Source organism: Hibiscus syriacus, unplaced genomic scaffold, assembly GCF_006381635.1.
Source record: "Hibiscus syriacus cultivar Baekdansim isolate YM2019G1 unplaced genomic scaffold, ASM638163v2 tig00110333_pilon, whole genome shotgun sequence".
NCBI lineage: Eukaryota > Viridiplantae > Streptophyta > Magnoliopsida > Malvales > Malvaceae > Hibiscus > Hibiscus syriacus.
This window is the reverse complement of record NW_024062689.1, coordinates 485237-498876: the sequence shown is the minus strand read 5'-3', so window position 1 is coordinate 498876 and position 13640 is coordinate 485237. Positions and strand designations below refer to the sequence as shown.

The window sequence follows — 13640 nt, the reverse complement described above, 5'->3', positions numbered from 1 at the left end:
GATAGTCTGAAGTAGCTTTAACAGAGCAATTTTTCAAACGCCCGATTAATAAAGGACTTTCACCCGACCTCGTTGAATATACTCTGAAATTTTGCTGATTTTGGGGCGAAGGCGAGTGCCTGTAGGTAGTGCCGTCGGCCTCAACTGTCCAACCTACCTCACAGGCCAAGGCGACCAATACATCGTTCATATTAGAACGCACGGAGAGATGGAAATTACCGTACTGCCTCAATCCGGCCAGCATACGTCTGGTGAAGGCTCGCCTGTTCCGTTTCCGAAGCTTTGTCCTCTCTTTTTCGTTCTCCTTCTCCCATTTTCCTTGTCGGAATAGGAGTCGTCGGGACCGGAGGGGGTACTAGAGGGGTTCACAGCGGCTGTTGCAGCAAACCCACGAGTTCGCTTGGGCTGAGATGGCCGTTGGAGTTCCATGAAGAGATCTGGGAAGCTGGAATAAGGATTTATTGGAAAAAACTGAAAGATTGAAGAATAGGGTATTTACTACCGAACCAGTTCACTGGAAATTAATGGAGAGAAGAACCGAATCTCGACCCTAGGATAATGTTGATCTAGAGGATAATCTTGATCTAGAGGATAATGCTGTTAGAGCAACAAGCATTCGTAACTTTTAGACAGGATAATGTTGTTCCAGCAACTAATTCAACTATAGCAAAACAATGGGATCTATTTTGCTCTACTATCTCTTGGCTAAAGAGTGGGAAAAAAAAAACAATGAGCTACCGGTCCAGCAGAAAAAACAGTGGAGCAAATTCTTTGATCTAATGGACAGGAAGCTAGGTCCCATATCTCGTTACGGTGAGAAAACAAGCCCTCACAAATGAGTTCAGTTCCGCCAGAAGATAGCCGAATCAGATGCACCTGGTCAGATTTCAGTTCGACACTATGATACTCGGGTTTTGGACGCGATAAGACGCTGAGTTCGGTGGTGAGGCGGTGTCGAACACGGACGGCGGGAGACGGCGTAAATCGATAGTGGACGGTTTGTAGATCTGCGTCGATTAACAGTCTTTTTCGCAAATCTAAGGCCATATCTGAATTCCCCATGAGCAGACGATCTTCCCAGGAAAAAACGGCGTCAAACGGAGGTCGGAGTATGGTGGCAGGAGGCTGACAGTGGCGGCAGACGGCTGATGGCGGCGGTGGACAACGGGTGGATGACGGTGGAGAAAATAATCCAAAAACACCTGGGCTCTGGGCTCTAGAGAAAAGCGGGACCTCCAATCCCAAGGACTGTTACTTTTCATTACACTAATAAATAAACCTTTTTAGAATAATTTAAAATTACGATCACAACCAATATAAGTAAAACAATTGCAATCATAAAAACGATGGAACTAATAATCAAAATATATTTAAACCGCTCGCTCACAAATCAATAACAGCAGGCATCCCTCCACCTAAGTCTAATACATACTTTCCAAAGCTGCAACTACAGTCGTTCACTAAAATAACCCAAGTTAATGTGTTCCTGATCTGAGTTTTCCTATCAAAATCACAATAGCAACCAAATTGTTCATAGCATGAGAGGTTACACAAACCATAACCATGCAGATGCTGCCACCTGATAGCAGTTAAACACACGTTGGATCCACAAAAGCACTTGTTTCAGACCTCATTTCCAAATGGTCCAGTCCCTGGAAAATCGGAATAAGCCCCCAAGTTAAGCAAATCACACCATCTAGAAATGCCATAATAAGGAAACCGAGTTTTACATGCAGCATCCACAGACGCAAAATATATCTAAAAAATTCTATAAAGTTTTTGCATTAAAAAAAACTTCTGTATCTGTTGTTCATAGGGCTGGCAACGGGCCGGGTTTGGGCCGGGTATTGGTCCCCCCGTCCCCGTCCCGGTTTAAAAAACCGGTACCCGTCCCCGTTTAAAAAACCGCAGGGATTTAAACGGGGATCCCCGTCGGGTAATCGGGGAAAACCGCGGGGAAACAGGTATCCCCGTTTAGCACAAACGATTATTTAAACGGGTATTGGGTCGGGTATTGGGTCGGTATTGGGCTGGGAATCGGACCAGGTATATATATATATTTAAATTAAATATATATTTTTTATTTAAATTAAATTTATTAATATTATATATATATATATAAATAATTATTTTTAATATTTATCGGGTCGGGTAATCGGGGCGGGTAATCGGGTAATCGGGGCGGGGATTACCAAACCCGTCCCCATCCCCGTCCCCGTTTAAAATAAATGGGTTTTCCCCGTCCCCGTCCCCGTTTATCATCCCCGAACCCGACCCGTTTAATTCGGTTTTCGGTTTTCCCCGTCGGGTTCGGGTTTTTTTTCCATCCCTAGTTGTTCATCAGTTTGATCACAAGGCCTCTGAGCTGGAAAAGGGCAAAATGAGAAAAATGAAATAATAAGAAAAGTTCAAACAAAAAAAAATATATTATAACTTCTAACCATTGTAGAAAAAGGTTGTTCAACTTTGAGTTTCTGATGCATCGGGCTGGTCTGAAGCTGCACCTCTGGACTTTGAGAAACTTGGTCCGCAAGACCAGTCAAGTCGGGCTGAGTATGTTCGTCAGGATTTTGCTGCTTCTGCAACAGTTTCTCAAATACTGTGAATTCCTCTGGCTTATTCCACTGCAATACAAATTTAACACAGATTGCTAGTCACTTGGAAAGAAAAACTGCAAGCAGCAAAATGCAGGTTTAACCATGTAAGGCAGGAAAATTACTCTGCTTTCAAAAGTGACACAATTATAGTAGTACTTGTTCCCCTCTGGGCAGGTGTGTTCACTCCAATCACACTCTTGCAAAGTGTCAAGACTTTGCGGTGCTGCAGGTGAAACTGAACTAGAAGGAGTTGCCTGGCCACTTCCAGTCTGTGGAAACTGAAGAAATATGAGAAATTGGAGTTGAATTTTCAATTACAGCACATTATCATAAGAGGAGAAAATGAACAAAGATAAGTGAATCAAAAGACAAGTGTTAATGTTATTGAAAGGGATCCTTTTGATAGGCATCTACAAGGGAAAATGACATGATAGTTACATCTGTTTCCTATTGAAGTTCAAGAGATAAAAGCACCAACAATAAATTGATTCTCAAGCCACCTTTGTTCTTGGCTTTTAACATTTCCAGACTCCTAGTAAGAAAAATAATAAAATAAAATATTTTCTCTAAATTTATAAAATAAACCTTGTACCTCTAGCTTGGGCACATTTGAATTCTGCTGGGCTATAACCTGTGATGATGGTGGTATAAGAGGCAACTGTTTCTGCTCAGAGACAGCTGGGTGAGATGATTGAGAACTTTCCTGTGGAGTTTGTGTTTGCTGCAATGGCAGTGAAGTTGGTTGTGAGTGTGCGTGCTGAACTGGAGGATATGATTGGTAAGTACCATGGCATGCTGCAACTTGAGGGTTTTTCCAATGAGAGACACCCTGTGGCTGTGAATTTGCAGAAATGTGTTGCATAGGATATGATGCATTTGGTGGCATACGTCCTCCCATTGTGTCACCAAGATTGGGCACAGGTCTGGAACAAGCAAACAACAAAGAAACTCCATCAAATTTCTTGAACATGAATAAATGTTAAAAGTAATAAAAAAAAATTATGGGAAAAGAGCTTACCTCATAGCAAATTCTTGAGGATGGGGGCCAGAAGTTATGCTATTTAAAGCATAATTGCCCCTGGAAATAGAGCAATATGTTAACATAGTTTAACTATGAAAGAGCATGTTGTGTTAAGGCATGCAGTTATAAGCCGAATCAGAAAATAAATCAAGTTTCTATAATTCAGCAACAACTTGAAAAAAAAGGTTTTGCTTCTTTGCAAGTTAGAATATCCAACTAGAAAGCCTAACATGAATGTCAAAGACCTTAAACTGTGTGTATACTGTAATTAAATGACAGTAAATTAAATGGGCAATGTCAGGCATGACTAAAATGCAATTCTCTCATAATATGTTAGTATCAAACCAAACAGCAATGTATGGTTACAAGTATAATGAAAAAAAGTCCAAGTATCCAGGAAGAAACCTTGGTTCCCCATTTCGAGGTCTCTTTGGATTTGCAAATCGAACAATCAATGGCTGGTCACAACCCTAAAAAAGGCACGGGGATAAAAAACAACTAAATTAGTACTCTTCGTTAGCATAAGACGATATAACGCAACAAAATGATAATCATGAGCATTACCTTCATAGTGAAAATTCCATTTAATCCTCTGATAGCAGCCTGAGCCATTTCTCTGTGAGAAAATTGGACAAATCCGCATCCTTCAAAAAACATAAATGTCTGTTCAGAAGCAGCTGTGGTTGAAAAGCAAAGCCAAGTAAACTGTTCTAAAAATGAAAGAAATAAAAGATACAAGAGCTAGACAAAACATTCAACATCCAATTGTAAACATAAGCTAATCTGGTGAAATCACATTGGCAGATAAAGCAAATTATCATATTCAATATGTCCATTCTAAGCAAGTATGTTTGTCAATAAAGAGATGATTAAGATTGATAAGAACAAACCACGCATTTCCCCGTGCTCGTCACGTACAATGTAGAGGTCTATAACATGGCCATATGGAGAAAATATCTGAAAGAAGAAATACTTGCTGAATACATCTCAAAACACAAGAAATATGCTATAGCCAATATTGACTTTGAAGAGAATATTTTTGGGGGAAGCATTGAGATGAGAATGGGAAAAATAAACATATGGTTTACAATCAAATGCAGGACTCAGCATGACATGAATCAGGCTTTAAAGAGTTGAAATGCATAGATATATTATACACTAATGCAATCATATAAGTAACCTAATCAGAATAATGTAACTCTGTTACCAAATATCAAATACCCTAATAGAACCCATCCTGCATGCAAGCAAGTTCAAATGTATCTTGCATAGTTTGCAGGCTGATTCATCATGCATAACACAAAACTCTTATGGTCAAACATAAACAGCATATCTTCTCAATCTGAAAGTATTGTTCCAGTGCTAAAGAACAAAATGTAAAGATAGCCATTTGGTAACTGCTAAATCCTTGGGCAGAATGGCAGTGTTCACATCTTGCACCGTAATCCCATATTAATTAACCTCACATATCAGATTAGACTTGAATTCGTAAACAAGCACAAGTAATAAAATTAATTGGTACAAGTAAAACCAAACTAATCATGAGCTCTCAGTGTATACAGAACATACTTCTTCAACCTCCCTTCTAGAAGCTTGTTTATTTAGGCAACACACGTATAATTTATCTGGAAGTAGCCCTACCACACAAACAAACAAAGCACTCAGAACAAATTTATATAGAAAGAAAATCAAACTATATTACAATTTTGAAAATTCTACCATCTTCTAAGGGGGTGTTTGGTTCGCATTATCTAAGATTATAGTGCGTAATCTTAGATTCCAGTATAGGATTACGGTGTTTGGTTTGCGAACACCGTAATCTAACATTACGAGCAGGGTGAAATATAGGGTGTAACCTCATACCACCCCGTTCCATCCGTAATATTACGTGCATAATCATAGATTTTGGACCAATTCATCCCTTATTTTTATAATTTTAATCAATTTAGTCTTTCTTTCACGAATAAAATTTAAGTATATTTAAAAAATTAAAATTTCTTATTATACATACTCTGTCTAACTATTCGTTTATTAACATATTAATTGTGATTATAATTTTTGTTTTATATATATATATATATATATATATATAATTATGACAAAATACATATTTCCTAACCCAAAACTCAACAAAAAATCTGAAACTTTTATTACTAAAAATTCACAATTTTCACATAAGCCATGTAGTGAAGAAAACGGATGGGATTGAGCTTACTCTTGAAGGAGTTAAGTATGATTTTGGTGTTGAAATTCCAGTTTCGGATGATTTTGAAAGAATGAAAAAAGAATGAGATGAGTTATACCCTTTTCAAAAGAGAAGTTTGTAGTCATTTTTTCTTTGAATTTGAAATTGAAGTTAAAGTAGGGTTTGTAGGCATTTTTGTTTTGAGTTCAAAACAGAGTTAGTACGCCTTTTTTATACAAGAATATGCCAAAATATTAAAAATAACTAATTTTATTTAAAAAAGCAAATTCTGTAACAAGAGCAGTTAGTAACAGGTAATCTTACATTCACCTAACCAAACACCATAATCTTATGTTCGGCCAAATAAACAAAACAAGTTAATGTATCAATATCCATAATCCTATTCTGTAATCTTATATTTCGTGAACCAAACACACCCTAAAGGTTTAGAAAAGTAGCACGCATTCCTGAAAATTTCCTACTGTCCTTCCTTTCTTTTTCAAGTATTACAAATAATTGTTTGCTTGCAATAAATTTATTATAAACAAATCCTAAAAGTCTGTTGAGCAAAGTCATACTGTCTCTAGCGGAGTTTAACATTTAAAGATGTAAAAGTGTTGACAGGATTATCAAGGTGTTGCATGCAATATACAGAATAGTGACCATATAAGTTCTAATGGGTAAAAACCTTACCAAGGCGGTCTCGTTCAGCATCAGCATATCTGACTTTGATGGTAGTCGATTCCTGGAAAAATCAAATATACTGAAAGGTATACCTAGCCACAGTATTGTAACCAACATCCATGGAATTTTCTTATCAGACTGAAAATAAAGAACATACCCCAGGAAACATATACCGGTTGTTTAAGGCTGCAATTGCTCTCTCAGCTTCCTCAACCGTTGCATATTTCACAAAACAATATCCTGAAAACAGCATCATTTGCATAACATTATAAACAAGCTACTATTCATTGCAACTTTGTAAGTCTATGACAAACAAGTGAAAGCATTTATTTCCTGAAAGCAGCCACTTAATTGATAACAAAAAAAAAACTTTCATTAAAAAAAACAGTTTTGCTTATAAGTAAATCACGACTAATTCTAAAATATAAAATATTGTACATACCATGTAGTTCACCAGTTTTCTTATCCTTTGGTTGAATGACCTCGACAACATTTCCATGTTCTTGAAACAGGGTGCGGATCTAACAAAAAAAGAGAAATAGCCCAATAGTTACGCCACATACTCAAGGAACTGCACGATCAAGTAATATTAAGAACCAATAACTACTACAAGCATAATCCCTTTAAGTGATAATAGCTTACAGATTCTTCAGTAGCACTTTTTGGAACCGTTGCTATATAAAGTTTTGGTATATTGCTTCCATCTTTATGATCTGAATTTTTTCAAGAGGAATGAGAGAAAATATGAATTCTCAAAGGTTCATAAATTGTAAAAATATATTATACATTCCAAGCAAAAATGAAAAGGGGCAATTGGGCACAACCAAACTGAGGCTAAATCCTAATAAAAGGAAATAGAATTAAAATACGAAAACGTAATCTAAAGTTGTTACCTGGAGAGGCTCCTCGACCAGAATCGTGAAACCCTCTCTTTCGATCGGAATTGGGACCGTTGCCACCGTTGGACCAGAATCTGTCGTTCTGTTCACTGATCGGTTGTTGATGCTGCTCCGGGACGCGTTCAAATTGGCGTTGATTGTTCGGAGGGTGCTCAAATTGATGCTGGCTAGGCCGGTGTTCGAATGGCTGCTGGCTAGGCCGGTGTTCGAATGGCTGCTGGGTGGGCCGGTGATCGAATTGCGGGTGAGGAGGCCGGTGATCGAATTGCGGGTGGGGAGGCCGGTGATCAAATTGCGGGTGGGGAGGCCGGTGATCAAATTGCGGGTGGGGAGGCCGGTAATCGAATTGCTGGTGGGGAGGCCGGTTGTTATAATGATGATAGTGGTGTTGGTGGTGGTAGTCGGGGGGGATTTTAGGTCTTGGAGTATTGGGAAACCAAGGAGTAGGGTTTAAGGGCGGGCGATCGTTGAACCGTTCTCCGCGATCTCTGTGTCTATCCATCGATGGAGACGATTGCTTCAAACCCCTGGAAAAACACAAAGAAGAAGCAGTAAAGTACTAGGTGAAAAGTAAAACGCTGAACCCTTCCTTTTATGAGAAACCCGATTTCCCCGACCACTACGACTACGAGTTCTGTGTCAAGTCTTTTAGTTCTTTCTCATTATGGACCGGACCCAATTTCAATTCTAATTAGGTTTTAGCAAATATTTTTATTTTTTTAAAATTACAATTAATTATTTTATTTTTTATGAGATGAAATAATATTTGCAATTAATTATTCTTTCTTTCTTTTGCATGTGAAATTTATGTGTCTATTTTTTTAAGGTGTGGTAGTTTCTTCTAATTTATATATATATATATATATATATATATATATATATATATATATATATATATATATATATATATATATATATATATATATATATATATATATGTGTAGAGTATTTTTTATAAAATTTATAATCACTATTTTTTCTGTGTGAGATTTATGTCCCTCACTTATTTAATGTCAATGTGCCACATTCTCCTCTACTCAATTTTATAATACTATGGTTACAATTATTTTATTTATTGAAACGTTCAACATAAAATTAAATAACTAGATAATAATTTTATAATTTTTAATAATTGAGAAACTTAATAAAATAATATCTTATAATTATTAGACTATTTATGTAATTTACCCTAAGAATTATGTATCGAATAATATTTTTATATTATATCCGAAGTTATAAGGTGTTCATAGAAAGATGATAGAGAGAAACTTATTAGGGATGTGAAAATATAGATTTTAAAAAATAAGGGTGACGAGTGAAATATTTATTAAAGGAAAACCCCGAGGATATGTCCCCAAAACAGAAGTAAAAGCGGCTACCACAGCCACAGCCCTAGAAGATTCCATATTCGTCGTACAAGTCGTTCGGCTCTCAGAAGCACTTTTTTTCCGGTATAATTTTCCTTCCTCTTTTATTATTATTATTATTTTCATTCGTGGAACTGATTAATTGCTTATTGCAACCTCGAATGAATTTTCTGTATTGCAGTTTTATAAATAGATTTATGAGAAGCCAATTCAAAACCTATGAATACTGCTGGAAATTGTTAGCTTATTAGAATTATACATGTTACCTGCGTATAGTGCTTTTGTTCACAAAATTTTGCTTCCAGATGATAGATAACGATGAATGTAATTGGTTGGGCAGGGTATTGTATATGGTTTGTTTGTTTTAATATCAATGGCAAGCAGACCAGACCCAGATATGGATGATGATTTCAGTGAACTTTACAAGGAATACACTGGTCCGCTAGGGTCCGCAGCTTCCAAGGCACAGGATAGGGTGAAAGAAAATAAACGTCCTCATGCTGGTTCAAATGAGGAAGAAGAACAGCCTGACCCTAATGCGGTGCCCATCGACTTCACCAGCCGGGAAGCTAAGGTTTGGGAGGCTAAATCCAAAGCTACTGAGAGGAATTGGAAGAAGAGGAAAGAAGAAGAAATGATTTGCAAAATATGTGGAGAATCAGGCCACTTCACTCAGGTTTAACTATCAATGACTCTTTATATTTTTATTTTAATAACTAGTTGCTTCAATAATGGATATCATGGATAACCTGTGTATAATGGTGGAGAGCCCTGTTTAAGTGAGGTAGAAATTGTTTTTGTTTTTATCGACTTACTTTCCTTGAGAAGAGAAGATTTTCCCCTTGTTTCTTCAAGTGTTATGTTGTTTCATACATTTGTAGGGTTGTCCATCCACTCTTGGAGCAAATCGCAAGTCTCAAGATTTCTTTGAAAGAGTACCTGCTAGAGACCCACATGTAAAAGCTCTTTTCACAGAGAAAGTTATTCGGGGGATCGAGAAAGATATTGGTTGCAAAATCAAAATGGATGAGAAATTTATAATTGTTAGCGGTAAGGATAGGTTAATATTGAAAAAGGGTGTGGATGCTGTACACAAAGTAAAGGATGAAGGTGATCAACGGGGTTCTAGTTCTCACATGAGCAGATCAAGGTCCCCTGAACGAAGTCCTGTTGGTGCACGGTTGCGTCGCCCTGAATCACAAAGGGCTCATTCAAGGACACATAATTCACCACACTTCCAACAACAATTTAGTAGGCAAGATAAGGCTGTGGAAGACCGTGTCCGTGATGATCTACGGAAAATTTCTAGAGATTCTCCGCAAGGTAGGGACAGCATAGGATATGTTTACGGCATCAATATAAAGCTGGTAATCCCAGGCTCGTGGCTTGTTTATTGTCTAGGTTATTCTGTACTCGTAATTTTTTTATTGTACATATTAATAATGCTGCATACTGCTTATCATTTGTTTGCAGCAAGAGGTAAGTTCTTATGTTCAAGCATTATGTGTACGATTCTGAAGTAATGTCAAGATTTGGTTTGAATTGAATGAATCTTCTCTAAAAGGAACTTATTTAGTGAAATCATTTGTGTATTCCAACGGATGGATTCACTTTATGAATATAAGATTGTATGTCTAGTTAAAAGCTGATCTTTCCGCATTTGAATCAAGTGCTTACCATACTCTTCACTTCATGAAGCTTATGGTAATGATGGAGCTAGAGGACGCTCGAGCCACTCTAAATCCCCAGGTCGTTTGCCTTATGCTGGTAACTCATTTAATAACTATGAGGGTCATAATCGAAACATGGGAGCTTATAGAACTGATGGATGGGATACTGAGAGACAGGATCTGATTTGCAATCTGGCAATCAGTTCAAATACCATGCCTTCCCGCAAACATTAGATGAGTTGGAGTTGGAATATAAGAGAGAGGCACTGGAACTTGGGAGAATTTGTGATAAGGAAGAAGACGAAGAGAATTATAAGCATCGGGAGGTAAGATATTTATCTTGTTTGACTGTCAATAGTGCTTTTGGTGGTAAATGGTTTCTTTGATAAGCCTTGATCATTCTGGGATATGGTAAAAAAGTTTAAACTTTAGTTATCAGAATGGGATTGTAATTTTTTTTAACATTAATTAACTGAAAAAAAAACCCTGCAATGTGCACCGTGAATTTCAAAATCCTGTAGCTGGAAAAAATGATTTTTGTTCTTGCTTTGTTTCATAGTTAGTTCAACATATTTTTGGAGTGCTGCATTGATCCCTCCCCCTTTTTTTCATTTTCTATCTATCGGTCTATCTCCTAATTCATCCTCGTAGAGCCAATCTTACACCCTAGTCCATGCATTTATGGAAAGCCATACTTCATTTAGGTTGTATATGGGGCTTCTGATGGTGTGGATTGAATGTTAGAGATGACCATGTGGGGTATCTATCCGTGTCGATGAGCTTTCACATTGAATTATCTGATCTCTTTTACGCTGGGGAACAAGAAGAAAGAACTGTTGTGTGGTCTTCATCATTGAATGATGCAGGCAGAGCCATTCCACTGTTTGTTGTAGCAGTATGGAAATTCTGATTCTGACTTCCGGTTTTACTAATTTTAGACGATCAAGGAGATGAGAGAGAACTACATCAAGAAATCAGCTGTACTGAGGGACACACATGCGAAACAGTGGGAGGAATTTCTTCAATTGGATCCTCGGAGGCATCAGCAACAGGCACGGCAACAAATGTCTGCCTCAGGCTTTGGTGGTTATAAACAGCAGGCTTATTCAGAATATGATGGCTCATCAGTCCATGCTCATTATGCTGGAGCTAGTTTACCCATGGATTCTAGGGGCAGGTACCCAAATCCTATGGAAAACTATTCCTCCAGGCTTCATGACTCTTATGGTGAGTTCCAGCGTCAGAGGCATGAAGATTTTGAGAAAGCTTACAATCGGTACTAAACCGATTTAATGGGATTGATTAGGTGAGTTATTGCATGCTTTAATAAATAATGGGAAATGATTGGTTCTGTTCATCTCTCGTCTTTCTCAATTCCTTGGATGTTCATAATCTTGTCGAAACTTGTGGCAACTAGCAAGTTTCTTGCTGGATAAGACATGTTTAGGGTATGGATGGAAAGCGGTATCCAATTGTTCTTGTGGTTATTTCTGATTTTATTTCCTCTTCGGATTAAAGTAAAAGTTTTGCTCCAAAAATTTTCAGGGTCCATCAGAACTTGGTCTGTAAGGGAGTAATACAATGGTGAGCTCAAGTCTAGGTAAGTATGTTGGTTCTGTATCGGAGTTGAGATGGGAACACTGACTCTTTGAATGCCTTATCTCAGTTTGTTCCAATTGCGATTTTATAATTTGGCTATTAAGAATGTCGGACGAGGTTTTGGTTTTTAGCTAGAGTAGTTACGTTCGGAAATAAGCCTTGTCTCGATTTGTTGTTTGTTTGCATTAACTAGTGGACTCTACGTTTTTAAAGAACATGAGGAAATTTCTATCTGTTTTTGTATGGTTGGACCAATTATTAGCACCCAGTGTGTCCATTCTCCCGAGGTTTATTTTTCTCTTGCAAGCAATTTGGTATTGTGGCGATTCTTTTGGGTTGAAGTGGAAATGCTGTGTCGTGGCTTGGAAAATCAGGTTATTTGCCTGAAGAGGTCATATTGAAGCGTTCTTGGTCTTTAATTAGTAAGTTTGGTCAAAAACACCAGCCAGTTTAACCATGTCTTTGTTGGAAATGCTTATGTTTGCAAGAGCATTTGGCTACCAAATGTTTGGTGTCTTCACTTTCGTTCTGGGTCATACATTGGTTTTACTTTTGATCGTTATACTGAATTATTTTCTTCAGAAGCATGATCTATAAACCTGTTCTAGAATGTTTAAAATAAGGTTTTTTGTCCCTTTACTTTCTGTACATTTGGAATTTAATCTTATTTTTAATTTTAAGAATTTAGCCTCTATTTTTTATATTTAAAGATTCAAGTCCAATTATTAGCATCCTTACATTTTAAGGTTACTTTTTAGTTACATGGATGTCAAATTAGTATGCGATCATCATATATAAAAAAATATAAGAAGAAATATATATGTTATCGTATATGGTTAGAAAAAATCTTCTAAATTGGAATGTATAAATAATTATAATTAAATTTGAATAAAAATTCAAATAAATAAATTTATTTGACTTGATTTGAAATTTTTAAATTTAATTTAAACAGAAAATAATATTCATCCAGATCAAATACCCTTAAATAAATACTCTCACTGCCGAAAAGTGGATGCTCCAGGTTCGATCAAACTCAGTTAAATGGCCAGAAAGGTATTATTCAGGTTTGAACTGTAGATGGAAGTCTCATCCAATAACATCAATTAGCAGCAAAATTGCCACCTTACAACTGCGTCGACACACCCAACTCCCTTACATAAACGACATGCCTCAGTCCATCAAGAGCTTGTAAGTGACCCGAATGTAATTCTCGTGGAGATCGAAATCGAAGGTACTCTGTTTAAACTCCAGAATGAGTATAGGACCGAGTTGTCGAAAGAAATTTGTTGTTCGTTCCATGGTCAAGGCATGGTTCCCATTAGGCTTCTATGGGAAACCTGGTTTGAAAGCCCTTGCCATCCCATAAATGGAGACTTAGTGTTTCAATTAGACGGATTCAGGGATAAACCAAGGGGCGGGACGAGAGTCCTCTTAAAAATTTTAAGTTCTCATATATTTTAGATATCGTTTTTGTGCCATCCTTTAAATTTTATAAGTTTATCCGTTTTATATTATTATAAGTTTGTTTACAACATAAAATGTTTTATAATATTATAAGTTCGTTTCCAACATAAAATCCTCCATATCCCTGGATGGACTTCTAGTTTCCAGACGTGGG

General features: G+C 37.1%; 1 protein-coding gene and 1 pseudogene across 2 annotated transcripts; one reads left to right on the top strand and one right to left on the bottom strand.

Annotated features, from left to right (window-relative positions):
* Positions 1-1349: 1349 nt before the first annotated feature.
* Positions 1350-7993, bottom strand: LOC120120221 (flowering time control protein FCA-like). 2 transcript variants are annotated; one of them, XM_039139902.1, is made up of 14 exons: positions 7381-7993; positions 7130-7200; positions 6930-7008; positions 6645-6727; positions 6497-6548; positions 5188-5255; positions 4509-4575; positions 4183-4262; positions 4024-4088; positions 3616-3675; positions 3190-3520; positions 2720-2875; positions 2442-2624; positions 1350-1652 (listed from the first exon to the last, which is right to left on the bottom strand). In XM_039139902.1, the coding sequence occupies exons 1-14, from the start codon at positions 7886-7888 to the stop codon at positions 1590-1592; spliced, it is 1866 nt and encodes a 621-aa protein (XP_038995833.1). In that variant the 5' UTR covers positions 7889-7993; the 3' UTR covers positions 1350-1589. The 2 variants fall into 2 exon arrangements, with proteins under 2 accessions (XP_038995833.1, XP_038995834.1); XM_039139903.1 differs by having other exon boundaries at positions 2720-2866.
* Positions 7994-8720: 727 nt separating this feature from the next.
* On the top strand, positions 8721-12265 carry LOC120120222 (annotated as a pseudogene).
* The last annotated feature ends 1375 nt before the right edge of the window (positions 12266-13640 follow it).